Source organism: Podarcis liolepis (genome assembly GCF_965112155.1).
Source record: "Podarcis liolepis genome assembly, chromosome: 18".
Classification (NCBI taxonomy): domain Eukaryota; kingdom Metazoa; phylum Chordata; class Lepidosauria; order Squamata; family Lacertidae; genus Podarcis; species Podarcis liolepis.
This window is the reverse complement of record NC_139572.1, coordinates 7,236,039-7,263,881: the sequence shown is the minus strand read 5'-3', so window position 1 is coordinate 7,263,881 and position 27,843 is coordinate 7,236,039. Positions and strand designations below refer to the sequence as shown.

At 48.3% G+C, this 27,843-nt stretch overlaps 1 protein-coding gene across 9 annotated transcripts; it reads right to left on the bottom strand.

Annotated features, from left to right (window-relative positions):
• Nucleotides 1–618: 618 nt before the first annotated feature.
• On the bottom strand, nt 619–27,617 carry NCLN (nicalin). 9 transcript variants are annotated; one of them, XM_083483892.1, is made up of 16 exons: nt 26,998–27,283; nt 19,419–19,497; nt 18,288–18,478; nt 17,898–18,205; nt 16,373–16,467; nt 13,760–13,840; nt 12,783–12,886; nt 12,603–12,691; nt 12,148–12,287; nt 10,501–10,691; nt 7,860–7,947; nt 6,401–6,439; nt 6,111–6,274; nt 3,642–3,695; nt 2,216–2,294; nt 619–1,239 (listed from the first exon to the last, which is right to left on the bottom strand). In XM_083483892.1, exons 3-16 carry the CDS (start codon nt 18,296–18,298, stop codon nt 1,180–1,182), a joined length of 1,503 nt encoding a protein of 500 aa, XP_083340018.1. In that variant the 5' UTR covers nt 18,299–18,478; nt 19,419–19,497; nt 26,998–27,283; the 3' UTR covers nt 619–1,179. The 9 variants fall into 9 exon arrangements, with proteins under 9 accessions (XP_083340018.1, XP_083340020.1, XP_083340014.1 ...); XM_083483894.1 differs by having other exon boundaries at nt 17,898–18,042; nt 26,998–27,234; XM_083483888.1 differs by lacking the exon at nt 19,419–19,497 and having other exon boundaries at nt 10,513–10,691; nt 17,898–18,042; nt 26,998–27,617.
• Nucleotides 27,618–27,843: the final 226 nt, after the last annotated feature.

Sequence of the window (27,843 nt, the reverse complement as noted above, 5' to 3'; positions counted from 1 at the left end):
AGTAGATAAATAGGTACCACTCTGGCGGGAAGGTAAACGGCGTTTCCGTGCGCTGCTCTGGTTCGCCAGAAGCGGCTTAGTCATGCTGGCCACCTGACCCGGAAGCTGTACGCCGGCTCCCTCGGCCAATAAAGCGAGATGAGTGCTGCAACCCCAGAGTCAGTCACGACTGGACCTAATGGTCAGGGGTCCCTTTACCTTTACCTATGTTGCAGATTGTGAGTCAGAGGTGGGTCTCGAGTCTGAACCAGGTGAGCTAGGACAGCCTTCCCCAGAAGCCCTGCTAGCTACAGCTGATGAGAGCTGGATAGGCCAAGCCTTGAGGTAGGGATCAGCCACAAACTCGTGAAAACTCACTGAGTAACTCTTCCTGGAGGTGCCCAGAGAAGGACGAATAGGCAGAGCTGAGTAAATATTGAACATTACAGCTCTGGCCGCTCTACCAAAGAGCTTCCCCTTCTCAGCACCCGCGTTCTCATCACCCTCCCCACCAAAACGAGGTATTAACTACCCTTACTCCCCACCCACCAGCTGCCACATCCATGTGGCAAACCCCACTTACCAAACAGCGCCCTAGATGTCAGAAAGCTGTGATATCAAGAAAGCTCAGGAGGAAACTTCGCAGTAGTTCTCTTTTAATTTACATGTGCACATCTTTTTTTAAAAAACGAAACAAAACACAAACTGACCCCCCCAAAGCAGCCCCTTCAAGTTCTCCATCTGACAGGCAGGCCCCTGCCCACCCCACCAGCCCAAGGCTTCCACCCCCAAAGCTTAAAACCTATGGCACATATGTTGCCTGCTTCTCGTACAGCAGCTTCGCACTTATGGAAATGTCTTTTTGCTCAGAGGAAGATTTCCAAGGGAAGGCGGGAGGAAGGAAAGAGAAGACAAAAAAGAAGAAGACACCCACTGTTCAGTCTGGAAGCAGTGTGTGTGTGTGTGTGTGTGTGTGTGTGAACGCCTGGGGCTCTGTCCCGAGGAAGGGGGTGGGGGAGCGGGAGGGGAGAGCAACGCAGGCCCGCAAAATGCAAGGGAGTGGGAAGGGCGTTTTCCGTCTCGGCTTCTGCCTCCTGCTCCAGTGTCGCGGAACGGAACGAGGGAACGAGCAGCAGTAGCACCCAACGCAGCGCTGGTCCGGACGGGCTCATTTCCAACGGTGGTGCCTCTGGAACCCTTTCATTGTTGCTTGGACTTCAGGGACAGTCTCTGCACCAATCTGTAAAGCAGACTGAAGTGCTGGGGGGGGGCAGGGAAGGGGGGGCACACAAGCAGACAGAGAGAGAGAGAGAGAGAGAAACAGACAGTAAGTGGGCGGCTCTGTATCTTCAAGATGAATGCTGAAACGGGCAGAGGGGGTGGGAGAAGTGTTTTCGAATCTGGCAGGCTGCAGCCACATCTGCAACAGCGGTACCTTAAAAGAGGGGCATGTCTGTTGCGCCACAATGAAACGTCCTATGGGGGGCGCAAGGCTTTCTTTGCTATAGCTCAATTCCCCACCCTTGGCCAGCCCACCCACCCATATCAAGTTAGGGAGGCGGCTTCGGGTGGATCACACCCATTGTCTCAAAAACCTGATTTTTAAGCCAGGATCTGGAGCACTGTGAAAGTGGTTCCATAAGGCCAATGGGAATCTACACTTGTTTTGTCTTTCTCTAACAATAGCCAGGCACCTGGGCACCCCACCCCAAAGCAAAACAATACCCGGCAAATCAAAAATGGAGGGGAGTTTTTAAAAAGCCATTTGATATAGAAGAGTCAGGGGAGAATAATCTGTTCAGAGTTTAAAATTCTCCTCGGTTAAGTCTCAATCCTATTTACACCACACACACAACTCAAAATTTCTTCCGATTTCTGTGCATGAAATGAAATGAAATTAACGGGACGGACAAAAAATGTAGCCCCTGAATAGTTTTCCTTTCTGTCTGCAAGTTTTCAAGTTTCCTTGCAAACTTGAGGATTCGAAAGGTTAAAAAGGACTCTGTCCACATTAATCTGGCTTAATGAACTGCTAACAGATAGCCTCCATCATGAAAAGGCATGGAAGCTAGCACCTATTAAGAGGTGGAGGCAAAACTCAAAAATGTGGCAAAAGAAGCTTCTGAATAGACTTTGCCCCAACTCAGACAAGCCCTGGGGAAAAGAGAGAGCAGCTGCCTTGATTTCCTCCTGAAATTTGCTTGAGAGAGGCCACCACGGTCTGTTGCATACTCACCTGGACAGCAACATAGGCTACCCCGAGATAGGCGGCAATGCAGAGAGCCAGGAGGAGATCAAAGATGGCAGGTTTGACCCTGGAAAACAAGCCAAGTTTAGACGTGCGCACATTACGGAGTCCCTTAAAGCACACACTTCATGCCCTCCTGCGCCACTTCCACAGAAATCGGTGGATTACAAAGTGAATGAGTAACAGGAATACAAAATAAAAAAATTCCTTCCAGTAGCACCTTAAAGACCAACTAAGTTAGTTCTTGGTATGAGCTTTCGTGTGCATGCACACTTCTTCAGATACACTGAAACAGAAGTTGCCAGACCCTTCTATATAGTGAGAAGGTGGGGAGGGGTATTACTCAGAAGGGTGGTGGGAATGGGAGATTGGCAGATAGCTGAGATGAGCCTGTTGACGACTCTTAACGACTGTAATAGGTCTTACAGGAAAAGGCAAGGGGTGAGAAGGTGAGAAATGGCTAAGTCATGTATAATGAGATAAGAATCCAATGTCTCTGTTCAGACCAGGTCTCTCCATGGTTTTAAGTTTGGTAATGAGTTGCAATTCAGCAGCTTCTCTTTCCAGTCTATTTCTGAAATTCCTTTGTAGTAAAACAGCTACTTTGAGATCTTGTATAGAATGTCCTGGGAGATTGAAGTGTTCTCCTACTGGTTTCTCTCACCAAGGAATACAAAGTCACCCTTTGAAGGGGGGAATGTTTTCTACTCCGCCAGAGCTGCTCATGTTCAGGTGCGTGCTACTCAGAAAGGCCCGTTCCAGCTCCTCTCCCAGGGCGCCCTCCCCTCTTCTCCCTCTGGAAAGAAGAGTGTCCAATTTGCAGCGTCTGCCCCTCCCCACACGCTCTCCTGCGAAATGTGCTCAGGGTCAGGTACACCACCAGCCTGAGAAGGCTGGCTTCTGACCCCTCTCTGTTGGGTGGGAAACAGATGGTGCACGGGAGGGGGCACCCAGCCACGTCTGCTGGATTTAACCCCTATTTAACCCCTTCTGCAACCTGCTGGCTGGGGATGATGCCATCGCAGGCCATAACATGTGGCGAGTCCCAAGTTTGAGAAGGCTGCCTTGATAGGTTGGAAACACAGAGTTCGAGTGTGTAAGAGAGAGAGGAGAATAATGGCTGGGCAGGAAGGAGGAATCTCTTGAAGTTTCCTCCTTGGCTGGCAGATCCGCAGAGTCTGTGTATTCAAAGCAGGGCAATGCCAGCACCGCAAGGTGGGAGAAAAGGCTGACCACATTCCTGGGCAAGAGCCCAAGAGGAATTTGCACAGAACATTTCCCAATTCTTTCTGTGGGGTTGATATTAAGAGTTCTTCCTCCCCACCCCACACAGGCCAAGCCCTAGAACACAGGCCTTTGAGGGGGCCTCTGATCTCAGGGCAAAGAAATACAAAACAAGGTTGCCTGCACTTACCTATAAGCATTCATTACTTGCTTCAACTGGTCGTAGAAAACGAACTCGGGGTCCCTGCATGGGGTTTAGAAAAAGAGGGGCGCCGAATTAACCTATTAATGTTTTTAAAACAGCTGTGCCTTTGAAAGTCACAACACAACACAGTAAGCTGTAGAAATACACGGGGGTGCCATATGTACAAAGTCTGATCTAGCTCATCCAAAATCCTAATAATCTAACTAAGTTGCCTGGAGGAAGAGCTGTGGGGCTGGAGCTGCCTTGCCCCCCATTGCCAGCTCTGCTGGATCTGACCTGAGAGGAAAAGCGCTCCCAGGGAGGAACAGGCAACCAGCCCCACCAAGCTCCCATCCTCCTCCTGCGAGGATTCCAACGGCCCTCAAGACTCAGACGGTGCGACAGAATCTGCTGTGGCGTCCCAGACTGGTCACCCTGGGTCTCGTCTGTGGAGGACGAATGGTTCCAGGGGTGGGGGGGGGGAGGAGCTCATTATCAGGGGTAGGAGACCCAGAACTGCCACGGACATCGGTGGGGAGCGCACGTCCCCCTCTGCATTCACTATTCGTGTACAAGACGACACTCAATTTTTGCCTTTTTTTTTTTAGCAAAAAGCAACGTCTGACACACAGAAAAATACGGTAACCTTTTTTGACACCTGGGAATTTCAGACTGAGTTATCCTCAACAGAAAGGACTCTGGTTTTGGTGGGAAAGTATTTCAAAACATTTTTTTCACTTCATCATGGATCATTTCCCAATACAGTGGTACCTTGGGTTAAGAACTTAATTCGTTCTAGAGGTTCGTTCTTAACCTGAAACTGTTCGTAACCTGAAGTACCACGTTAGCTTATGGGACCTCCCGCTGCCGCCATAGCACAATTTCTATTCACATCCTGAAGCAAAGGTAATATTTCTGGGTTAGCAGAGTCTGTAACCTGAAGCGTCTGTAACCCAAGGTACCACTGTACTCTTTTACCCAAACGCTCCTACACCTCTTGGTAGTTTGTGTAGGAATACCTGTTGAGTGCTAGATGCACAGATGTGGGTTCAAGTCACACACCTTGTGAGAGAGTTCCAGTTACAGATAGGTAGCCGTGTTGGTCTGCCATAGTCAAAATAAAAAAATTCCTTCCAGTAGCACCTTAAAGACCAACTAAGTTAGTTCTTGGTATGAGCTTTCGTGTGAAGTGTGCATGCACACGAAAGCTCATACCAAGAACTAACTTAGTTGGTCTTTAAGGTGCTACTGGAAGGATTTTTTTTATTTTGACCTTGTGAGAGCGCAAGCTTTGTTTCCTGCTACTCCAGAGGGGAGAACCTGAACCAGTGGATTCAAACACAATGAAGGGAGACTCCAGCTCAGTATTAGGAATAACTTTCCGAGGGTTAAGAGCAGTTGGACAGTGGAACAGAAAAGCTCGGAAGATAGCGGTGGCCTCTCCTTCATGGGAGGATTTTAAGCACAGGTTGGACGGCCATCTGCCAGGAATTCACTAGCTGTGACTCTTGCAATGCAGGAGTTGGACTACATGCCCTTGGTCATTTCAAACATTTATTTCAATTCATTATAAGTCATTTCCCAATACTCTTTTACCTTGTTACATGTCCACGCCATGCTTTTCTAAGGGAGTGTCTGAATACTGATTTTTGAAAGCCACTCTCAAAGCTTTTCTGGCTAAAGAGCAGCGTATAAATGCCATCAATAAATAAGAAACCAGCTGGGCCCTGAAGCAGGACCACCCAGAGTCTTTCCTGGAGATGCTTTTTTACCTCTCTATGCCACCCTAGAATCATAGAATTGCAATAGACCACAAGGGCCATCGAGTCCAACCCCCTGCCAAGCAGGAAACACCATCAGAGCACTCCTGACATATGGTTGTCAAGCCTCTGCTTAAAGACCTCCAAAGTAGGAGACTCCACCACACTCCTTGGCAGCAAATTCCACTGTCGAACAGCTCTTACTGTCAGGAAGTTCTTCCTAATGTTTAGGTGGAATCTTCTTTCTTGTAGTTTGGATCCATTGCTCCGTGTCCACTTCTCTGGAGCAGCAGAAAACAACCTTTCTCCCTCCTCTATGTGACATCCTTTTATACATTTGAACATGGCTATCATATCACCCCTTAACCTCCTCTTCTCCAGGCTAAACATGCCCAGCTCCCTTAGCTGTTCCTCATAAGGCATCGTTTCCAGGCCTCTGACCATTTTGGTTGCCCTCCTCTGGACACGTTCCAGTTTGTCAGTGTCCTTCTTGAACTGTGGTGCCCAGAACTGGACACAGTACTCCAGGTGAGGTCTGACCAGAGCAGAATACAGTGGCACTATTACTTCCCTTGATCTAGATGCTAGACTCCTATTGATAGCATGTCTCTAACCACGTCAAAAAAGGGTGGGGGGGGATATTGAGGGCAGTTAACAGCACAAAAGAGCACGAGAGCAGAACAGGAAAAAGAGCAAAGGGCAGCCCTGCTCTTACCGCTTGTCTGCCTTCACGTGATGCTGCTTGACATCTTTCAGGTAGCGGCTCATGTAATATTCCAGAGTGTTGATGAAAGTGCTGTCTTTGTCGACCAGCTGAGCGGCCCTTGGCTGACTGGTGAGCCAGTCCATCACGGACTCCATCTGTTCCTGCTGGATCTGCTGCAGAGGCAAGGAGGTGGGGAAGGGAGACAGGCAGTCGGTCTGCCCTGCAGATTAAAACCCCCACCACCCTCAGGCTTCCCCTTGCCCTGTGGGGAAGAGACCCCACTAGCAAGGCATGCTTACCATCTGTTCTGTGAAGATCTGGAGGTCAACAGGTACTCCCTAGAGGAACAGATACAGTGGAAAGTTTTCATCTATAAAGCACATTGGGAATTTTAGGCGTCCTGCTATCTTTTTGTTTTTTGAAGGCAGCCCCTGCTCACGGGCTTTCAATGCAAGAGACACAGCCCGAAAGGGGAGAAAGATGGGGAGGGAAGAGAAAAACAAGCACGCTCAGGCACCAATTCTTAAAGTTATGTGATGTGGGAGCGAGCTGCTCCCCGTTCCCTAATTTTGTTAGCAGCAATGAATGAATACCAACTGCAAATAAAGGTAAAGGGACCCCTGACCATTAGGTCCAGTCGTGACCGACTCTGGGGTTGTGGCACTCATCATGCTCTATAGGCCGAGGGAGCCAGCGTACAGCTTCCGGGTCATATGGCCAGCAGGACTAAGCCGCTTCTGGCGAACCAGAGCAGTGCACGGAAACGCCGTTTACCTTCCCGCCAGAGCGGTACCTATTTATCTACTTGCACTTTTTGTGCTTTCGAACTGCTAGGTTGGCAGGAGCAGGGACCGAGCAACGGGAGCTCACCCCGTCATTGCGGGGATTCGAACCGCCGACCTTCTGATCGGCAAGTCCTAGGCTCTGTGGTTTAACCCACAGTGCCACCCGCGTCCCTACCAACCGCAAAAATGTTAGGCAAACTTGGCAGCTTCAAGGTTTTTGGCCTTGATCGCTAAATAAAAGTCAAACAAGCGTGCTAAATTAGACCACTCCCTGGGAAAACAGAACAAAAAATTCCAGTGCAAATCACCCAGTTCAAAATTTTCTGGGAAAGCACACATCACTGCTCATGCTATAAGTGCAAGATAATGTGAGGCACTCCTGACCCTGGGTTTCAAGCCAGGCAGGCATGGCTTCTTCCAGAATAGCCTTTCTGAACAACCCTGCAGCCCTCAATGGTCAGTTCAGTGGCTGCTGAGCACACTTAATCCATGTTCTGCTGTCTTGGGTTTTTCTGGTCCCTCATTAGGGCTCCCCCCTCCCTGCAAGCATAAAATTTCTTTTGCTCCCCATGGAGCATGCTAATATTCCCTCCTTGTTTCTGAAGAGCCTTGTTTTGGCAACATGCTCCTCGTAACTCAGCACCTGAGTGCCATGTTAGTGTATCTGATCATCACCACCAAGACCAAGGATGGTTTAGGGGAGGAAAGGAGCCAAATGGAGCTGGTCTTTCAGAATGGCCCCGTTGCCCCTTCTTTCCAGCCAGGTCAAGTGGCAGCCAACAGCTAACAGTTGACAGAGTGGGCCCTGCTGCCCTATCAGCCCCTCGGCTGCAATCGGTGGAATGGCTGCTAACAGTTCTGGGAGGGGGAGAGTCAAATGAGGAAATGTGATGGGGCCACGCTGAGCCTCTTCCTCTGCTGTGGCTAGCGAAAACTGCCTGGGGGGAGAGCAGATGTAGAGAAAAACCCTCACCTTTTCTGTTAGGTTGTAGATAACCCGCGTCAAAGCCTCCACAACAATGCGGGTGTTGCGGGTTAGAATTTTGGGGTCGACCCGTGCCCTGCAAAGGGGAAAGGCAACAGCGGTGTCAAGAACATATTTTCTTGGGAGGGAGGGAGAGCAGGCATTTGAACGACTGACTACCAAGTTTCTCATTTGGGCCCCGTGTCGTGCAGTCTTCCGCCAGCAGTCCCACTTGGGTCCGAGGTCTTTAAAAAGGGACAACCAGCCCCTGGTCCTCATAAACGTGGAAGAGAGCATGCAAACCAATGTCTTCCCTCAAAAAAGGGAGCAAGGCCCATAAGACACAGTTCATACAGCTGGCCATCCCACCCACCTTGACAGCAAGCCAATCTGGAGATGATGAAGCCTTGGGGTAGAATTCTGGGGGAGATACTCCCAACTGCAGTGGTAACTTTCAAGAACTGATGGCTGGCTGTGCTTGTTTTCCTCCTCCCTTTCCAACCCTTTCCCCTTTCGGCAAGGAACCATTTCAGATAACCAGGTGGCTGGGAAGGGTGCGCATGCTGCATTTTTAAAAAACGCTCCTCCACATTAAGAGTGCTATATATTGATTGAGGGACACGGGTGGTGCTGTGGGTTAAACCACAGAGCCTAGGGCTTGCCGATCAGAAGGTTGGCGGTTCGAATCCCCGCAACGGGGTGAGCTCCCGTTGCTCAGTCCCTGCTCCTGCCAACCTAGCAGTTCAAAAGCACGTCAAAGTGCAAGTAGATAAATAGGTACCACTCTGGCGGGAAGGTAAACAGCGTTTCCGTGTGCTGCTCTGGTTCGCCAGAAGCAGCTTAGTCCTGCTGGCCACATGACCCGGAAGCTGTACGCCGGCTCCCTCGGCCAGTAAAGCGAGATGAGTGCCGCAACCCCAGAGTCGTCCATGACTGGACCTAATGGTCAGGGGTCCCTTTACCTTTATACATTGATTGATAATCTGGTTGTTAAAATCTCTCTCTCTCTCTCTCTATATATATATACAGTGGTACCTCGGGTTAAGTACTTAATTTGTTCCGGAGGTCCGTTCTTAACCTGAAACTGCTCTTAACCTGAAGCACCACTGTAGCTAATGGGGCCTCCTGCTGCCGTGGTGCCGGAGCACGATTTCTGTTCTCATCCTGAAGCAAAGTTCTTAAACGGTGTTTCCGTGCGCTGCTCTGGTTTCGCCGCAACCCCAGAGTCAGTCACGATTGGACCTAATGGTCAGGGGTCCCTTTACCTTTACCTTATGTGTTAGCTATGCACAGTAGGAAAGCTAGGATACCAGTAAGAATTTGTTTGCCACCCCAAACTGGTGTTAACATGGGGAAAGGATCTTATCACCCTGCAGGTGTTGCCGGGCTACAACATCCCATCATCCCTGTTGGGTGCTGCTGCTGACAGCGGGTTGAGTCCCAACAACATCCAGAGGGCCAGCATGGCTTCCCCACCCCTACTTCATACCAAGACTGAGGGCCAAACTGGAAGCCACCACTGGCACACTTTTCACACACAACGGAGGGCAAGCTACTGGACTTGCGCAAGGAATTCCGGTTCCAGAGAAACATACAAAGCTTTTCGTACAAAATGCCTCCACACCCACCCACTGCTACGTTGCAGTGAGGCTGGGAGGGAGACAGAAAGAGAAACGATAGAAGAGCCTAAGCCCGTCCTGCCAGATCATAGAGCATTCAGACATGCAGGCTCTTTGCCTCCCAGAACTCGTGGGATTCGTGTTTAGAAGACGTGGTTTAAGGAACAGCTTACGTGGTTTAAGAAAGGGAATATGGCTACACTTCCCTACACTTCCCCCTGCATAACTTTTGTCTGCCAACAGGTAATATTAAGTCTCCACTGCTAAATGCAATCTCGCATGTTCAGCTCCTGAGCCAAGTGGCAGACCTCCAAGTTTATGCCCTATGGAATGGCTGTAAGCTTGATGACAGAGCACCTGCTGTGACAGCAGAAGGATCCAGGTTCAGACTCTGAATCTCCAGTTAGGGCTGTAGGAAAAGGTTAAAAGGTAAAGGACCCCTGGACAGTTAAGCCCAGTCAAAGGTGACTCTGGGGTTGCGGCGCTCATCTCGCTTTCAGGCTGAGGGAGCCGATGTTGGTCCACAGACAGCTTTCCGGGTCATGTGGGAAGCAGGACTAGACTGCTTCAGCCGTAACGGGACACTGTGACAGAAACCAGAGCGCATGGAAACGCTGTTTACCTTTCCCACCGCAGCGGTACCTATTTATTTACTTGCACTGGTGTGATTTTGAACTGCTAGGTTGGCAGGAGCTGGGACTGAGCAACGGGAGCTCACTCCGTTATGGGGATTAGAACGGCCGGCCTTCTGATTGGCAAGCCCAAGAGGCTCAGCGGTTTAGATCACAGTGCCACCCACATCCTTGCTGGGAAAGGGCTCCAGTCTGAACCCCTAGAGAGCTACTGCCAGCCAGTGTGGGCAATGGTGAGTTAATGGGCCCAAATGGTTTGACTCAGTGAGAGGCAGCTTCATGTTTCCTAATGAGTTCAAGGTTCGTTTTCTGATAATGATCCTAAGCTCACATGTGCAAGTAGACCAGCAGCTGAAAGCTATTGCCACCCCCTGCCAGCCCTTATTGCAGCCTCCTCACCCAGCGGCTGACCTCACGTCCATGATGCTCTTGCGCAGGCCGTCTCGGTGGCTCTCGAGGTGGGAGACGGTGAAGGCTGGGAGGCGTCGGATGGCAAAGCGCTCGTGCTCCCAGGCCAGCATGTCTTCCGCGAGGTTGATTTTCTTGTGCACCATGGAGAACCTCACCTCTGGGAACTGGCTGGCAACCACCTGGGAGACAAGTCACCAGAAAGAGAGGGGTGAGGAGGCGCCAAGCAACTTGCCTCCGGGGCACAGTTAGCAACTCCCTCGCAACCCTGCTTTTCTTAAAACAGGGTCTGCGCCTTTGCCATGCTGCGCAACCCCAATCTATTCCCAAAAGGGGAATAGTAGTAGTAATAATAATAATTTATTTATACCCCACCCATCTGGCTGGGTTTTCCCAGCCACTCTGGGCGGCTTCCAACAAAGATTAAAAATACATTAAAACATCAGTCATTGAAAACTTCCCTAAACAGGGCTCAGTGAGAGAGGGTCTGCTTTTCATCTCCAGCTAGGACCGGGAGAGACTCCCTGCCTGACACCCTGGAGAGACACTGCCAGTCAGTGTGGGTGATGCTGAGCTAGATGGACCAATGGACTGTTTTAAAACAGTCATGGGTGAAGTGAAGGCACAAGACTGGGGGTTGGTCATCAGGTGAGCTGCATGCAAGCTGCCGGCCAGCCCTGTGGAGCCTCCTTTTATTGAGACAAATATGCAAACCAGGAAGATACATTTTGGGCTATGACCTTTACACATCTTCGGTCCTGAGATCGTGGGGTGGTACCAAGTTATTTTGGCACCTGTTTCCACCACGTCATTTTCCCCTTGCACAGTGTATGATGAAGGAGACAAAATGACTCAGGGACAAAGGTTACAGACAGGACACCGCAGACTGCTGAGACCACAAAAGGGACTGCTGAGACAGAGGGAACGGTGTTCAGACAGCTGTGGCTTGTCTGAGGGGGGAGTATTCTATGCACCCCAGGGTCACGCGTGCAGGCAGACTGTGGCTGCCTGCTGGTGGGGAGTGTGCTCCCTCCGGACCCCACTGCCCACTCCGCGATATCCCTACACATGAGGACTAGAATCTTACTTCAATTTTTAAAGGAAAGGACCGTGCCTCAGCGGCAGAGCACCCGCTTCACATTCAGCTTTCAGGTTCAGACCTCCACATCTTCAGGTAGGGATGGCAACTGTCCCCTGCCTGAAACCCTGTAGTTTCCAAGTCACCTTCAAAGGTAGCCCCATGTAGCAGTAGTCCAAGTGGGAGATAACCAGAACATGGACCGCTCTGGCGAGACAGGGCACAGGCAGGTAGGGTCTCAGCCAGTGTACCCAATGCAGCTGGTAGACAGCAGCCCTGGACACAGAACTGACCTGTGAATCCATGACTCCCAGGCTGTGCACCTGTTCCTTTAGGTGCGCAGTTACCCCTACAGGACTGGGGAGTCCTCCACACCTGTGTCCCCCAGAAAAAGTAATTCTGTAGTAAGGACAGCTGCTCCAGAAAAGGGGGAAGAAGCATCCGCATTAGCCGGAGCACAGTGGGATGTTCTGCCAGGAAGGCACACTGAGTGTTCAACTGCTACTGCTGCTGCCCTCCCATTTTGCCCAACACACGCCAGCCTGACCCCCTTTGTTTACCAGCTCCAGCTCCTTCAGAAAAGCATGCTGAAGGGTCCCCTCTTTTGGAGGCTTCGAGACGTGTAGGTGGAGACTGTTCCCTCTCCCCAGAGTGTCCAGACAGAGTACGAAGGCCACGTTGTCCTGCAGCAAACTGGAATCTGAAATAAGGGATGTGAAATGGCCATCATCCTACAAAGAGTTATGGGGCGGGGAAGGAGGTGGAAGAGACATCTTTGCATGCTCTTTATGCAACATGAAAAACCACTGATTGTCAGCTAAGACCAGGGATAGTCGCAAGCTATTTATTGAGAGCTACAGGCTCCCATTTCTAAAAGTGAGAAAATTAGGCCCATGGCTTCCCAGTCATCCTCCTGATGCCTCCTCTCCCCTCCTGGCCAACTCATAAGCCAGGTCCTGCACCTGGCCGTAGAACCTCCAGGTTTATGGGGAATATAACAATAAGCCTGCAGCACCTGTGTGATCCAGGTTGTCTTCCAGCCACCGCTTGGTCCCTTGATAGTTAAACTTGCCACCTCCAGACGCAAAGAACAGCAGATTATACCTGGGGAGCAAAGAGAAGGGTCAAGCTTACATTCTGGCCATTGCACCCCCGCTTTGGGCAAAAGGCCTCCCAGAAGAGAAATTCGACTTACCCGGCGTGTGTCCGTTTGTACGTGTAGAGGCGAGAGAACAGCCTGGCCAGTTCCAGGAGCATGGCGACTCCACTGCCGTTGGAGTCGGCGCCATGGGAGAGCCACTGGGGGGGGGGGAGAAAGAATATCCAATATTAAGGGCAACTTTGGGTTTGGGGACACACTAGCAAAGGGGGGACGGGAAGCAAGCCAGATCCTTGCAGAGCAAGCCAAGTCATTGCCACACATTGCAGCCAGCAGGAAGACGGGATTTTTTTGCCACTGAATGGCGCAACAGCCACCAACATCTGCAGCTTGTTTTTAAAAATAGAACAGCTGTGATCCACAAATGGGAAGGGCAGCCGGATGCTGAGGACAGTCAAGGTGGGAGGGCAGCTTGCCTTCCAGCCCTGCTTGTGAGCTCCCTCCTCAATAAACACATGAGACGTAACCGGCTGTGTTCTTAGATAAATAAGGTATACAATTCATAGTAGCAAATTGTAAATTTCAACAGAAGTAACTTATAAAGTTCAACAAACAAACAAAGAGGAAGACCCAGTGGATCAGATCATTCTATAGTCAGTTCATGCATAAGGTCTGCCCAAATTTAAAGGAACTGTTAGTGAAGAAGAAGAAGAAGAAGAAGAGGAGGAGGAGGAGGAGGAGGAGTTTGGATTTGATATCCCACCTTTCACTCCCCTTCAGGAATCTCAAAGCGGCTAACATTGTCCTTTCCCTTCCTCCCCCACAACAAACACTCTGTGAGGTGAGTGGGGCTGAGGGACTTCAAAGAAATGTGACTGGCCCAAGGTCACCCAGCAGCTGCATGTGGAGGAGCGGAGACGCGAACCCGGTTCCCCAGATTATGAGACTACCGCTCTTAACCACTACACCACACTGGCTCTCTATAACAACATAGGTGGCTTGCATAAGTGAGCCATGCTGCAGTGTACAGAAAGGCCTAAGCAAGCATGGGGCAACAGCCGACAGAAACTTACCGGTGCCACTCCAAAAGAGTCATAGTGAGCGACTACTACAATAGTAGGCAAGTCCTCTCCTCCCAGACCAGTCAGCCGACCCTAGAAAGGGGAGCAGGGGAGGAATCATTACATCAAGGCCACTTCTGCCACTGTGTCAATGCAAGACACCCCACATCACCTCTGCCTCCTCATGAAATCTAGGGAATTGCAGAGTTGGAAGGTATCCTGAGGATCATCTAGTCCAACTCCCTGCAATTTTAGGAATCTCAGCTAAAGCATCCTTGACAGGTGGCCATCCAACCTCTGCTTAAAAACCTCCAATGAAGTCCGTCACCTTCCAAGGGAGTCTGTTCCATTGTCGAACAGCTCTTAGAGTATTATTGCTATTGTAAATCACTTTCTAAACACCTTCAGAATCTCTGCTGTAAATCATTTCTGAACACTTTCAAAATCCCTACACCGACTTCTCGTCTGCTCCCTTATCCAGCGTAGGCTCCTTGGTTTGGTTTTGGGTTCCTTCCCAGCCCTTGTTACCGATGCCTGTTGCTCATGACCTTTACTCCTGGAGCTCCACAAGCCTCGACTGTCCAAAGGTCTGCAGCTCCACCCAAAGACTCACGTATCATCTCTTAAACTCCGAACTGCCTCCCTCCTCCTTTCAAATCTCTCCTCACACCTTTTCTGCAAAGCCTTTGGCACCGCTGCCTATACCACTTTGTGCCCTGTCGCAACCTGCCAGCCTGTAACCAGGCCCATGCAGATGTATTAATTTTATTAATAATTCAGAAGAGTTTTTCGGGGGGAAGTCTCATAATAATATCATGGCAGTGTACAATAAAATACGTAAGACAAATGGCAAACAATGAATCTTATTAATTCTCTAAGAATGCTTGGCGGAAACAAACACACCAGTAATAACATGCAAGGATTGGATATTCTTTCTCTGCCTTATTTACTGCATCCACTTCCACTGAATTTCTTTATCACCCCTATGTCAAAATTTAGACTGTAAACTCCTGCAGAAAGAGACTTTTCCTCCAGAAAGAGGACTGTCTGCTTCTAATCGCCAGAAGCATGATGCACACTGATTGAACAATAATTTTAGTAAAATGATTTTTTTAAAAGCAGGGTTAAGAGTCAGGCTTGTGAAAAGTAGTTTAGACTAGACTCTGGGAACCTGTACTCTTGGCTTGGTAGCCCAAAACAAGTGCCTCCTTGGCCCTAGCAAATATGCCCCAGCTCTTCATTTGCAAAGTTACATTTGTGCCCATTTTATTTAACAAAAAGCACGCACCATTTTCACCGTGGTGTTTTTTTTAAAAAAACCAACCTCTAAGCAGCTTACAATAAATATTAAAGATTATCAATTTTTAAAAGTAAAAACAAAATCAAAAATAATTAAAATCAACAGCAAAAAGATTAAAGCGCGTCAACATTCGTGTATCTGGACAGACTTGTCTAAAAAGAAAAATAAATGTTTTAAGCAGACACATAAAAGTGTACAGCAAAGTTGGCCACCTGAGGTCAATGGGCAAGGAGTTCCAAAGTGCAGGTGCCACCATACTAAATGAATGATTTCTTACAAGGGCAGAATGAGCACTTACTGCGGCACCTGTAACAGTGCCAGCACTGCAGGTCGACGCAGTTGCGTGGGCACATACATGGTTAAGGCAAACGTGCAGGTAAACTGGGCCCAGGCAGTTACTATGTACCAAAAGTAAATGTTAAGAATTCTGCTCATATTGATCCGGAGCAGATTCCAACGTATAGTTAGCAAAGCAAAATAAACTTAGCACGTTGTAGGATTCCCAAACAAAATAGACCAGAGGCAATTAACATTCCATCCAGCAGAGCTTTACTGCTACTGAAGGCAAATGAGCATAATGGTCACAAATCCAATTCATTCAGGATTGGCCCCGTCCATAAGAAATCCAGTTGCAGCAGACTTAACCTAAATTTACAATAACTCATAATAAGACTAAAACTAAGCACTTAAGCATACTATATACAGAACACCACACCAGAAGGAAAGAATGACAGAATGTGAAACTCAGGCTCCTTCTGGCCTATTATTATAGCCAGCATGACCTTGGGTGAAAGAGATAACAGGACCAGTTTAAACCAGCTGTTCAGCTTCTCTGAAGGTATAAACCGAACATCAGGAACCTTTTGCTTGTTTCTAGGCAGAACAGAAGCCTGCTTGTTAGCTAGAAACTTCAGTTTGTATCACACAGGGAAGCGTCCAGATCCCTCTTGAATCAATTAGTATAGACAAGATCTCTACACTTTTTAGATCAATTACCTTCTGCACCAAGAAATGCAAACTGACAGTAACACCTTGAAGTTGGCCTGGCAGGAATATGGCAACCAGTGCAGACTTGGTTTTGGTTGGCTTGCTTGCGGGTTTATTAAATTTGTACACTGACCTTCAACGAAAGATCAGAGGGCGGTTCAGCCCTCTGAGCAGAAGTGTTACAAGCTGATAGGGTCTCTCACTCCTATCAGCAACCGCGCTGTAGCACTCTGCCCTAACTACAGTTTCTGGGTCAAGCGCAGAAGAAGCCCCGCACAGTGCATTATGGTAATCCAACCTTGAAAAGTCAGTATGCCAGGAAGTGCTCCCGAACTCACCTCCACACTGGTGATGAGCCAGTCACTGACTGCTTTGCTCTGAGCCCCACTGGTCACCATCTGGAAGCCGTTGGCAGTTGCTGTGTGTAAAAGTACTAGGAAGAAAACAGCTGAATAAAGATAAGAGTACACAGCTACACTTTGCCTTCATTCACAACAGTATCAGAAACCTTGCAAATTGCGGGGAGTATAGAAGACACACACGGATTTGAGCCGGCATGGTTTATATATTCTGGACAGTCTTTTCTATCCACGGTCAAGGTTTGAACTCTTTATATTTAACATAAATTTTCAAAATATAACAGGAATTGGGTTCATGTATACATTTCTGATCACAATTCAAAGTGTTAGTGCTGACCTTTAAAGCCCTAAACGGACTCTGCCCTGTAGACCTGAAGGAGCGTCTCCACCCCCATTGTCCAGCCTGGACACTGAGGTCGAGCTCCAAGGGCCTTCTGGCAGTTCCCTCACTGTGAGGTTACAGGGAACCAGGCAGAGGTTCTTCTCAGTAGTCGCACCCGCCCTGTGGAACGCCCTCCCCCCAGATGTCAAGGAAATAAACAACTATCTGACTTTTAGAAGACATCTGAAGGCAGCCCTGTTTGGGGAAGTTTTTAATGTTTGATTGTGTTTTTTATATTCTGTTGGGAGCCGCCCAGAGTGTCTGGGAAACACAGCCAGATGGGCGGGGTATAAATAATAAAATTATTATTAATAATTATTATGAATTTCAATGGGTCCGTTCTGAGTAAAACTTAGTTGGAAACAACCCATTGCCTCAGGCTTCTTCATAATTGTCAGGGAACTGACATCAGAGGCACGGGAGAAGGAGGGGGTCTCTGATTCTGCAGGAGAAGGTCCCAGCGCTAGGGGGAGACTCAGCTGGGAAGAAGGGGAAGGGAATAAGTGTAACACCAGGGATCCAGGAGAGCAACGGGAGGAGGAGGTGCAGGGGCTCCAGGACTCTTCGTTGGAAGTTAGTGAGGAGAGCCCAGGCACCCCGCTACCCACGCCCACCCTGCGCAGGAGACTCCCGCGCAGTGAGAGGCAGAGACGCTTGGGCGTCAAACAGCTCTTATGTTGGCAGCGCTTTAAGAAACGCCCACAGACAGATTCTACGAGTGACTAAGGGCAGCCACGCTGAGATGGGCTGTGCAGTCCGAAGGGTTTAACCAGGCAATCTAATGCCCAAACGGGGCAGGATTACGCACGAGTAACTCCCAACCACTACAATAATGTAACCATGTAGTCCTATTCCTGTCTACTAAAAAACAAAACCCACTGAGTCCCATGGTGTTTAATCCCAGATAAGGGGGTATAGTATTCTAGAGCTGGATCTTTCCCAACACCTGCCAAGCTTTTTTTTAATGACCCCTCTCTTATACCAGTAGCAAAGCCTGTTGGATCTATCTGGAGTTGCTGTTCCAAATACGAGGTGCCACCTCTGAAAAGGCCCTTGGAAGATGGTCTTAAAGGGAGGCGACCCCTGAAGCTAATCCCAGTTATTTTTTTGAAAGAGGCCTACCTTCAGCAGCTGAAGCTGAGCCTTGCGACACAGAAGCCGCCTGCGTTTGCTCGTAGATCGAGAGGAGATCATCATCTTCCTCAGCAAAGTAGACCGGCACAATGGTTTCCATCGCCAGCATTTCTGGCTCAATCTCCATGAATTGCTGAGGAGGAGCAGATAAAAGACTCAGTGACTTGCAGAGGAGGACTCCGCTCACCCTCCGGACCTCACTTGGAGGAGGCACACAAAGAAGGTCCTCAGAGGATGATCTCGGGGTCCAGGTAGAAGCCATAATATCGGCTTGATTACAGGTGGCATAAGGATTTCTGGAATTAAGCAGGGGAGGCAGTTTCAGCACGCTGAAGCACAATTATGAACGTAAGGCAGGGGCCTCAAAGGAATGCTTACCCGGATGACATCCTGAGGCACCGAATACATGTTCTGTGGCAGGATGATCACCACGGCACCGGCCGACTGGCGAAGCGCCTTCTGGTACTGTTCGTAGGAGAAGTCCATCAGCCGCATCATCACGCAGCGGCGGCTCAAGACATCCGCCTCCACTGTGCGAGCCTCTGTATTTAGCACGGCATTTCGAGTGCCTGTCAAAAGCAGAGAAAGGGGCCTAGTACGTAGCCATGAAGGTACTTTAGATCCACAGATAGGCGGCCTCCCCATGTCCTAAAAGAGAATGTGAATGCTTAATTGCCTGTTTCCTCCTCCCTCCTAATCTGTTCCTTTTCTCGCATGTCTTTTTTGGAATTTTAAGTTTGTGGACAGAGACTGTGCCTTTTTAGGGGAGTGGAGTGATTACTAAGCTGCTCTGGGAGTCTTCACTGGCTGGAGAATGGGATTTTTTTAAAAAGGTCTTTAAATAAATCAACACCACCACCTCCCCAACCCTTTAAGGTCAATTCTCAGGTTGTGTAGTATTGACTATGAAGGGCTGGTACCATCAGGAACGTTCAGTGATCAGTTCTGAAGATGCTTTGCCAACGTTGGCAGGTGTAGATCTTGCCAAGAGAGCAGAGTTGAAAAAGCTTAGTAGAAACCACGCAGTGGGAATCCCACATGCCTTTGTTGTAGGGGCTCACGCCATGAACTGTCAACTCCCAAACTCACCGTGTGACACGATTTGGAAAGGAAGTGAGCTGCGACAGCATGTGAGCCACAACTCTAGTGTAGAGCTACAATTTAATGCACAGCTTCTCCACCCGCTGTGACTGGGGTGCACTTTGATGTCAAAGCAATTTTATCTGTACGATTTTATTTTAAACTACTTTAATAACTGCACTGCCTTTCTTTATTGCAATCTGCGTACTTGCTTATTTTAATGTTTCGCTTTTGGGTCTATTACACCAAATCACACAGGGTGGTAAAAACAAAAAGTTATAGTAGCAGCAGCAGTTTCAAAAAGTTCTCTCCAAACCATGCAGAAAGGCAGTAAAATGGCAAATGCAATTCAGTGTAAGCAAGTGTAAAATGACGCACATTGGGGCAAAAATTCCTAACTTCACATATACGCCGCTAACAGGGTCTGACCTGGTGGTGACTGACCAGGAAAGACATCTTGGGGCCATGGTGGATAGCTCGATGAAAATGTCGACCCAGTGTGCAGCAGCTGTGAAAAAGGTGAATTCCATGTTAGGGATCATTAGGAAAGGGACTGGAAATAAAACGACTACTACGATAATGCCATTATACGAATCTACAGTGAGACCACACTTGCAATACTGCTGTACAGTTCTGGCTGCCTCACCTTGGAAAGGTTTCTACAGAGCTGGAAGAGATCCAGAAAAGGGGAACCAAAACGATCAAGGGACTGGAGCAACTCTCCCATGAGGAAAGGTTACAACATCTGGGACTCATTAGCTTAGAAAAAAGGCAGCTAAGTGGGCGGAGAACATGATAAGAGGTTATGCATTGTGTGGAGGAAGTAGATTCTGAATACGATAACTTGGGGACATGCAATGAAGCTGAAGCATGGAAGGTTCAGGACCGACAAAAGGAAAGCCTTTGTCACACAGGGCATAAACTGTGGCTACCAAACTTACTGTACACTTGTGAAACATAGACCACTAAGAAACGACATCTCCAACTCCTTGAAACATTTCATCAATGGTAAAATTCCATTCAGTTTTACAGATCACTTGGGAAGAGAGGCGAACTAATGCCAGTGTACTAGAAGAAGCAAAGATCACCAGTGTGGAAGCATTGATTCTTCAACATCAACTTTGTTGGACTGGTTATGTTGTTCAGATGCCTGATTAACGTCTTCCAAAGCAACTACTCTATTCCGAACTTACAAATGGAAAGCATAATGTTGGTGGTCAACAAAAGAGGTTTAAAGACTCTCTCAATGCAAATCTAAAAAAAATGTAGTATAAACACCGACAACTGGGAAACACTGGCCTGCAAGCCCTCCAATTGGAGAGCAGCCTTTACCAAAGGTGTCATGGACTTTAAAGACGCTCAAAATCAGGACAAAAGGGAGAAACGTGCTAAGAGGAAGGCACGTTTGGCAAACCCTCACCATGACCAACTCCCACCCAGAAACCTATGTCCCCACTGTGGAAGGACGTGTGGATCCAGAATTGGCCTCCAGTCACTTACGGATTCACTGTTAAGACCGTGCTCATGAAAGACAATCTTACTCGGCTATGAGGGATTGCCAAAGAAGAAGAAGAATCAACTATGGAATTCACAAACCACAATGGCTACCAACTTAGATGGCTTTAAAAAGGAGATCATAAAATTCATGCAGGATAAATCTATCAATAGTTACTTGATGGCCATATACAGTGGTACCTCGGGTTACATACGCTTCAGGTTACATACGCTTCAAGTTACAGACTCCGCTAACCCAGAAATAGTACCTCGGGATAAGAACTTTGCTTCAGGATGAGAACATAAATCAGCTCCGGCGGTGCGGCAGCAGCAGGAGGCCCCATTAGCTAAAATGGTGCTTCAGGTTAAGAACAGTTTCAGGTTAAGAACGGACCTCCGGAATGAATTAAGTACTTAACCCGAAGTACCACTGTATTACTTTCAGAATTAAGAGGCAGCATATGCCTTTGAAAGCTAGTTGCTAGGTTTCACAAGCAGTTAAGCACCTGAAATTTGACTAACAAACGGGAGAAGAGAATGCTTGACTAGAGGGGTCTCTGGCCTGATTCAGCAGAACTCTTTTTGTTTGGGGGTGGGGGAAAAGCAAATAGGTATCCACCTTTCGCCTGTAGGGAGCAAGAATATCCTCTTTAGACTGGAAGAGGAGTGGACGATTCCCTTACAGCCCACCAATTACTTAATCCAGACTGTGCAGTGCAAAAATATGTGTAGGATACTAACTTTGTGAGACATGTTTTCAAGAATGAGAAACAAGGCAAAATATCTAGGTACCACTGAGGGCTCTGCAGCTGTCGTTGAAATCTTCCCTCCAAAATTTCCCCCAGATTATAGCTCATTTTTGGTGTCTGCTCGTTGCCACTCAGTGTATCTGTTTTGAGTGGTTAGGGAAATGTACAGATAGTTCCCTAGTGCCATCACAGTGAACCCTTTTAATCCTAATGTAACTTATTTGCACAGCAGTTTGACAATATACCGTATTTTTTGCTCCACAAGACTCACTTTTTCCCTCCTAAAAAGTAAGGGGAGATGTGTGTGCGTGTTATGGAGCGAATGCAGGCTGCGCAGCTATCCCAGAAGCCAGAACAGCAAGAAGGATTGTTGCTTTCACTGCGCAGCGATCCCTCTTGCTGTTCTGGCTTCTGAGATTCAGATTATTAGTTTTCTTGTTTTCCTCCTCCAAAAACTAGGTGCGTATTGTGGTCTGGTGTGTCTTATAGCGCAAAAAATACGGTACTTGTAAAAAAATCTCCAGCTGTCTCCTTGACAATCCTCCCCTAGAAACAGGAAGGGGGTGTCAGCCAGTGATAAAACACGTGCTTTTTCATGCATAAGGTCCCAGGTTGAATCCTGACACCTCCCATTAAAAGGGACACACCTCTGTCCAGAGCCCTGTTCTAAGCTATAGGCCAGAGACCACTGAGATAAATGCACTGGTAGCACGACTCAATATGAAACAGCTTTCTACACCCATGCGTGTTAAAACCCTGCCTGTCACCGTCCCTCTCTAAAGGCTCTCCCTCCCTTGCAGATCCTCACAGATCAGCTGCATGAAACCGGGCACTTGCTTCCAAGACTGGTGGTCTTAGCTAAATAAAGCAACCAAGATGGCTAGGAACCTGTCTTGATTTACAGCAGCCCCAGTAAGGAGTCGGTCACGCACTGTGAGAAGTGAGTGACTGGAAGAGCTGGAGAGGGGAAATAACACATGAGCCTGGAGGCTACACCTGCTGTGTGGAAATACATTTTAACTAGAGCAGCTGCTTAGCTTGTAAAAGTGGGTGCAAAAATACCAATTGCTGCCTCTTGCAGGGCAAGTGTGTCTTTAATAGTGAGGAGTTTCAAAGGGAGGCTTTAGTTTCTCCTGGCCAGTCGGGCAGGAGCTGAACTTATGAAGGGAAGCACAGTGGGGAGACCTCTTAACTGCTGCCCTACTGTGCCCAAAGATGTCTATAAAGCCACAGGATGGAAATTTGGAGTGGGCGGGGCAAGTTAACAGGACAGCTGATCTTACTCTGCTCCCATACCAAGCAATATATATTACTATTATTATTCTAGCTCTCACGCACATAGCGTGCTCACCTACCTGTACACAGCCCTATGAAGTGGAAGTGCGGCAGAGACGATTCCATAAATCTTAGCACTACAATTCCAATCAGCCCCAACCAGCATGAACAAAGAATCTGGAAGATGTGAGTCGCAGCTCAACAACATCTAAAGGCCACACTTGTGTGTTCCCTGCACCGCCCAATTAGCTGAGCAGACTGCTGCTTTCCTATATTTAAAGGTATTTCTTGCTTTCATGCTTACCAAAAAATAAAAAAGCAGGCATGCTTAGAAAAGGCATGTCGTCTTGTCTGCCTCTCACACACAGGACAGAATGCCTATTTGACGGCAGCACCTGCTACAACATATGCATGTGTCACCCAAGAGCAAGGAAAAATACTTGCCCTTCCTTCAGAAGGATTTCTTCACACCCAAATTTTCAACACAACCCAAGGCTTGATTGCACAGAAGCAAGCCCACTTAGTTCAACGAGGCCTTACTCTTTCGCAAGAGTGGTTTTGGATTGCAGCCTTAGTCAATTAATCATTTAGAACTCAGGTGACTAATCATCTAAGGCTGAAATCCTGTTCTTGCTTATCTCTGTGCCAGTTACGTTCAACAGAGCAGGCTTTACTTCTGAATAGACTTGCACAGAATTGGGGTGCAGCTTCTTTTAAACTGCAAGTTTCAACTGCGGAGTGGTACAATTTAGCATTACATGCATGCATACATACATAAATCTCTATATTTACATATGGGAGACTTTACAGGATTAGTATTATATTCTTTATTACAAAGCTTGCAAAAATAAATGCTATATTCTTACACCACCTTGCATATCCAGGCAGGGCTGAGAATGACTCTGGCCTGCAACGCTGGACAGCTCTTGTATAAGGCCAATTCCTGTTCCTAATAAATTTCAGTCTTATAAATATTAATTACATCTTTCGACTCGCTACACAGCACAGAGAATTTGAGTGGTGACTTGAGAGGACTGCAACCAAAATGTAGCCACAGAAAAACAAGAGGGAGGCGTCTGCATGCTGTGGAGAACAAGTTTTGCCGAAACACAAAAGGTCTTTAGAAGAAGGAAAACTAAGGGAGGCACCCAGGGATAGATCAACTGGTAAAGTATGAAACTCTTAATCTCAGGGTTGTGTGTTCAAGCCCCATGTTGGGCAAAGATGCCTGCATTACAGTTGGTTGGACTAGTCCAACTCTGCAATTCTAAGTGGAGGTAATTTTAATCTGTTTTGGTGTTATAACTGTTTGCAAGTTTTGAAAGTATGATTGCTATTTCTTCTTAATTTTATTCTTTTACCCTTTTTGTAAACTGCTTTGAGGGTTGGTTGGGTTTTTTTTTACAATCAAGCGGTGCACGAATTTTACAAAACAAAAATAAATGTTGACTTGTCAGTTGGAAGAGGAAAAAGAGGGCTGGTGGCAGAGTTCTGCTGCAGGAGAGTACAGTGGTGCCCCGCAAGACGAATGCCTCGCAAGACAGAAAACTCGCTAGACGAAAGAGTTTTCCGTTTTGGAGGTGCTTCGCAAAACGAATCTCCTATGGGCTTGCTTTGAAAGACGACAATGTCTTGCGAGTTCCTGCGGGGTTTTTTTCCTCCCCCCCTTTTCTAAGCCACTAAGCCGCTTATCAGCTGATCCGATAAGCTGATAAGCCGCTAAAAGCGCTAATCCTCTAATCCATCAATGGGCTTGCTTCGCAAGACAAAAAAACGCTAGACGAAGAGAATCGAAGAGAATCACAGAACGGATTCTTTTCGTCTTGCGAGGCACCACTGTACGGCTGGCTAGAAACCTTTAAGCAGGAGAACTCCCTTATCAGGAAATCAGAACACACGGCACGGCTTCATCACTGTATATTGCTACACACATACTGTTTAAACTGATCCACCTACATTATTTAAATACAATATGCAAATGTAGGAAGTTGTCTTATACTAAGTCAGGCCACCTACACTGCCCCTCCCTGTTCCTTCTACCGCTAAGCCATGGTTTAGTTTCAGCTTAGCGTATCATCTGAACAGAGCTTTGTCGGATAGCTCTTACCCGACAAACCACAGGCTGTGAGCCATAGAAGCAGCAATCGGTGCAGAATGCTGCAGCACGGTTGCTGACAGCAGCGAGGCCTTGCCAGCATGTAACACTTGCGCTCAGAGATCTGCACTCATTGCCAATTTGCTACCAGGCCGAGTTCAAGGTGTTACGATTAACATATAAAGCCCTTAGCAGCTAAGGACCAGTTTACCTACAAGATTGTCTTACCCTGCGTACCCACATGACTGATTCCATCAATGGAGTTGGATCTGCTACAGCTGCCACATAATGCCCATTCCACACTTGTAAGAATGAGATCGTTTACTGCGGCAGCACCTACACTTTGGAACTCCCTGGCAATTGAGAACAAGCAAGTGCCTTCACTGTACACATTGGAGCGCCTGCTAAAAAACATTCCTGCTTAGACAAGCCTACCCACATGCTTAGACAGTTGAGGTAATTTTAATCTGCGTTAGCATTTTAACTTTTTAATGTTTTGAGGTACAACTGTGATCCTCCTCTTGATTTTATTGTTTTATCTTTTTGCAAACCGCTGAGATTTTTTTTTTACATTCAAGCAGTGTATACATTTCATGCGCCTCCACAGAAACAGTGCAGACACTAAATACCACAATCTCCTATTTTTACATTAACATACTTCATCTAACACTATGTATGCGTAAAGTTTTAAAAAGTTTAAATTTATTATAATCCTTTATTAAATTTGTATCCCACCCTTTCTTCGAAGATCCCAGGGCAGCTCGCAACGGAAAAATTGTATTTTAATTATTGCTCTCCCCTGCCCCATGGTTTTGAGTAGCTGTTTCTACCTTTCGAGTCCCTGTCAGCAGAAAAGGTGGTGGATAAATAATAATATTATGTTGGACAGTAGTTCCCACTAATAATAATAAAAAATAATATTTTGGGCAGTGGTTCCCACTAAATAATAATTATAATATGTTGGGGCAGTGGTTCCCACTTTGGGGGGGGGGTCTGCAAACCCCACCCAAGGGGGCCCGTGGCACATAGCAAAAACTACCACAGAGACATCTGGCGGTTCCCTCATTGCGAGAAGTGAGGTTACAGGGAACCAGGCAGAGGGCCTTCTCGGTGGTGGCGCCCGCCCTGTGGAACACCCTCCCTTCAGATGTGAAGGAAATAAGCAGCTATCCTATCTTTAAAAGACATCTGAAGGCAGCCCTGTTCAGGGAAGTTTTTAATATTTAACACTGTACTGTTTTTAACACTTGATTGGGAGCCGCCCAGAGTGGCTGGGGAAACTCAGCCAGATGGGCGGGGCATAAATAAGAAGAAGAATAATCAAAATGTTCAAAAGTAGGGGGGGGCATGGCTTGGCTTTATGAAAAACAGGGAGTGGGGGGAATCTTAGCTAATGAGGAACCACTGACGTTAAGGGGGCTGTCAGCACGTGGATTACGCCCCCCAAAGGATCCTGGGAACTGTAGTTCTGTGTGAGGAGAAAACTACATTGGACAATATTTTCTCTATATTGGACAAACAGGCCAAACCTTACGCCAAAGAATAAACGGACATAAATCTGACATCAAGAATCACAAAACAGAGAAACCAGTAGGAGAACACTTCAATCTCCCAGGACATTCTATACAAGATCTCAAAGTAGCTGTTTTACTACAGAGGAATTTCAGAAATAGACTGGAAAGAGAAGCTGCTGAATTGCAACTCATTACCAAACTCAAAACCATGGAGAGACCTGGTCTGAACAAAGACATTGGATTCTTATCTCATTATACATGACTAAGCCATTTTTCGCCTTCTCACCCCTTGCCTTTTCCTGTAGGACCTATCGCAGTCGTTAAGAGTCGTCAACAGGCTCATCTCAGCTACCTGCCAATCTCCCATTCCCACCACCCTTCTGAGTAATACCCCTCCCCACCTTCTCACTATATAGAAGGATCTGGCAACTTCTGTTTCAGTGTATCTGAAGAAGTGTGCATGCACACGAAAGCTCATACCAAGAGCTAACTTAGTTGGTCTTTAAGGTGCTACTGGAAGGAATTTTTTTATTAAGAATAATCAAAATATTCAAAAGTAGGGGGGGGGCATGGCTTGGCTTTATGAAAAACAGGGGGTGGGGGGGGGAATCTTAGCTAATGAGGAACCACTGACGTTAAGGGAGCTGTCAGAACGTGGATTCCCCCCCAAAGGATCCTGGGAACTGTAGTTCTGTGAGTGTGAGGAGAAAACTACAGTCCCTTGGAAACTCTGTACCTGTATAGCGGGGATATGGGGGGGTGTTATTTAAGCGCCTCATGGGAGGCGGAGGGGGGGTGGGGAAAGCGTCGTCGTCTCCTTCCCTGGCAGCGCTGCCGCCGCCGCCCCCCGAACCCCGCCCGAACCCCTTTGGCTCACTGACCGTAGGGCTGCCCCCCGAGCTCGTACTGCTGCATGCGGTAGACGGTGAACTCGTGGGCGGCCGAGGCCGGAGGCGGGCCCAGCAGCAGCAGCAGGACGGCCGGCACCACCAGCAGGAAGCTGAGCGGCAGGCACGAGGCCTTCAGCAGCACCGAGCCCAGCACCTCCTCGCCGGCCTCCTCCAGCATGACGGCGAGCGGCGGCGGCGAGAGCGACCGTGAGGCGAGAAGGAAGGAGGAGAAGAAGGAGGAGGAGGCGGCGCTTCTTCGCCTCAGCACATCGCCTCAGAAACACCGCGCGCGCGAGGCACGCTGGGAAATGGAGTCCGCCGCAGCCGCCGCAAGGAGCGCCGGGAAATAAGGCGCCTGATAGTCGACTCGGCTTTTAATAGGCTGGGGCCGCAAGGCACGCTGGGGAATGAAGGCCGCCGCCGCCTCGCAGTTAACTCGGCTGTCCTAGGCCGGAACCGCAAGGCACGCTGGGAAATGGAGTCCGCCGCCGCCGCAAGGAGCGCCGGGAAATAGCAGTTAAGGCGCCTGATAGTCGACTCGGGTTTTAATAGGCTGGGGCCGCAAGGCACGCTGGGGAATGGAGGCCGCCGCCGCCGCCTCACAGTTAACTCGGCTGTCCTAGGCCGGAACCGCAAGGCACGCTGGGAAATGGAGGCCGCCTCCTCCTCAGTTTACTCTGCTGTCCTAAGGCCGGAACCGCAAGGCACGCTGGGAATTTGAGTCCGCCACAGCCGCCGCAAGGAGCGCCGGGAAATAGGAGTTGAGGCGCCGGGGCTCCCTGCGTTCCCTCATGGAGCTGATTCAGGCCAGGACCGCTGGGAAATGAGTTCAGAGAA

Excerpts from the sequence above, each read along its gene's own strand:
- NCLN (XM_083483886.1), bottom strand. The coding sequence starts at position 27,184 with ATGCTGGAGGAGGCCGGCGAGGAGGTGCTGGGCTCGGTGCTGCTGAAG. Across the intron at positions 12,288-12,602 it reads AGACAACCTGGATCACACAG|ATTCCAGTTTGCTGCAGGAC; the intron begins GTGCTGCAGGCT and ends CCCTTATTTCAG. Across the intron at positions 1,240-2,215 it reads TAGCCTATGTTGCTGTCCAG|CACTTCAGTCTGCTTTACAG; the intron begins GTGAGTATGCAA and ends GCCCCCCCCCAG.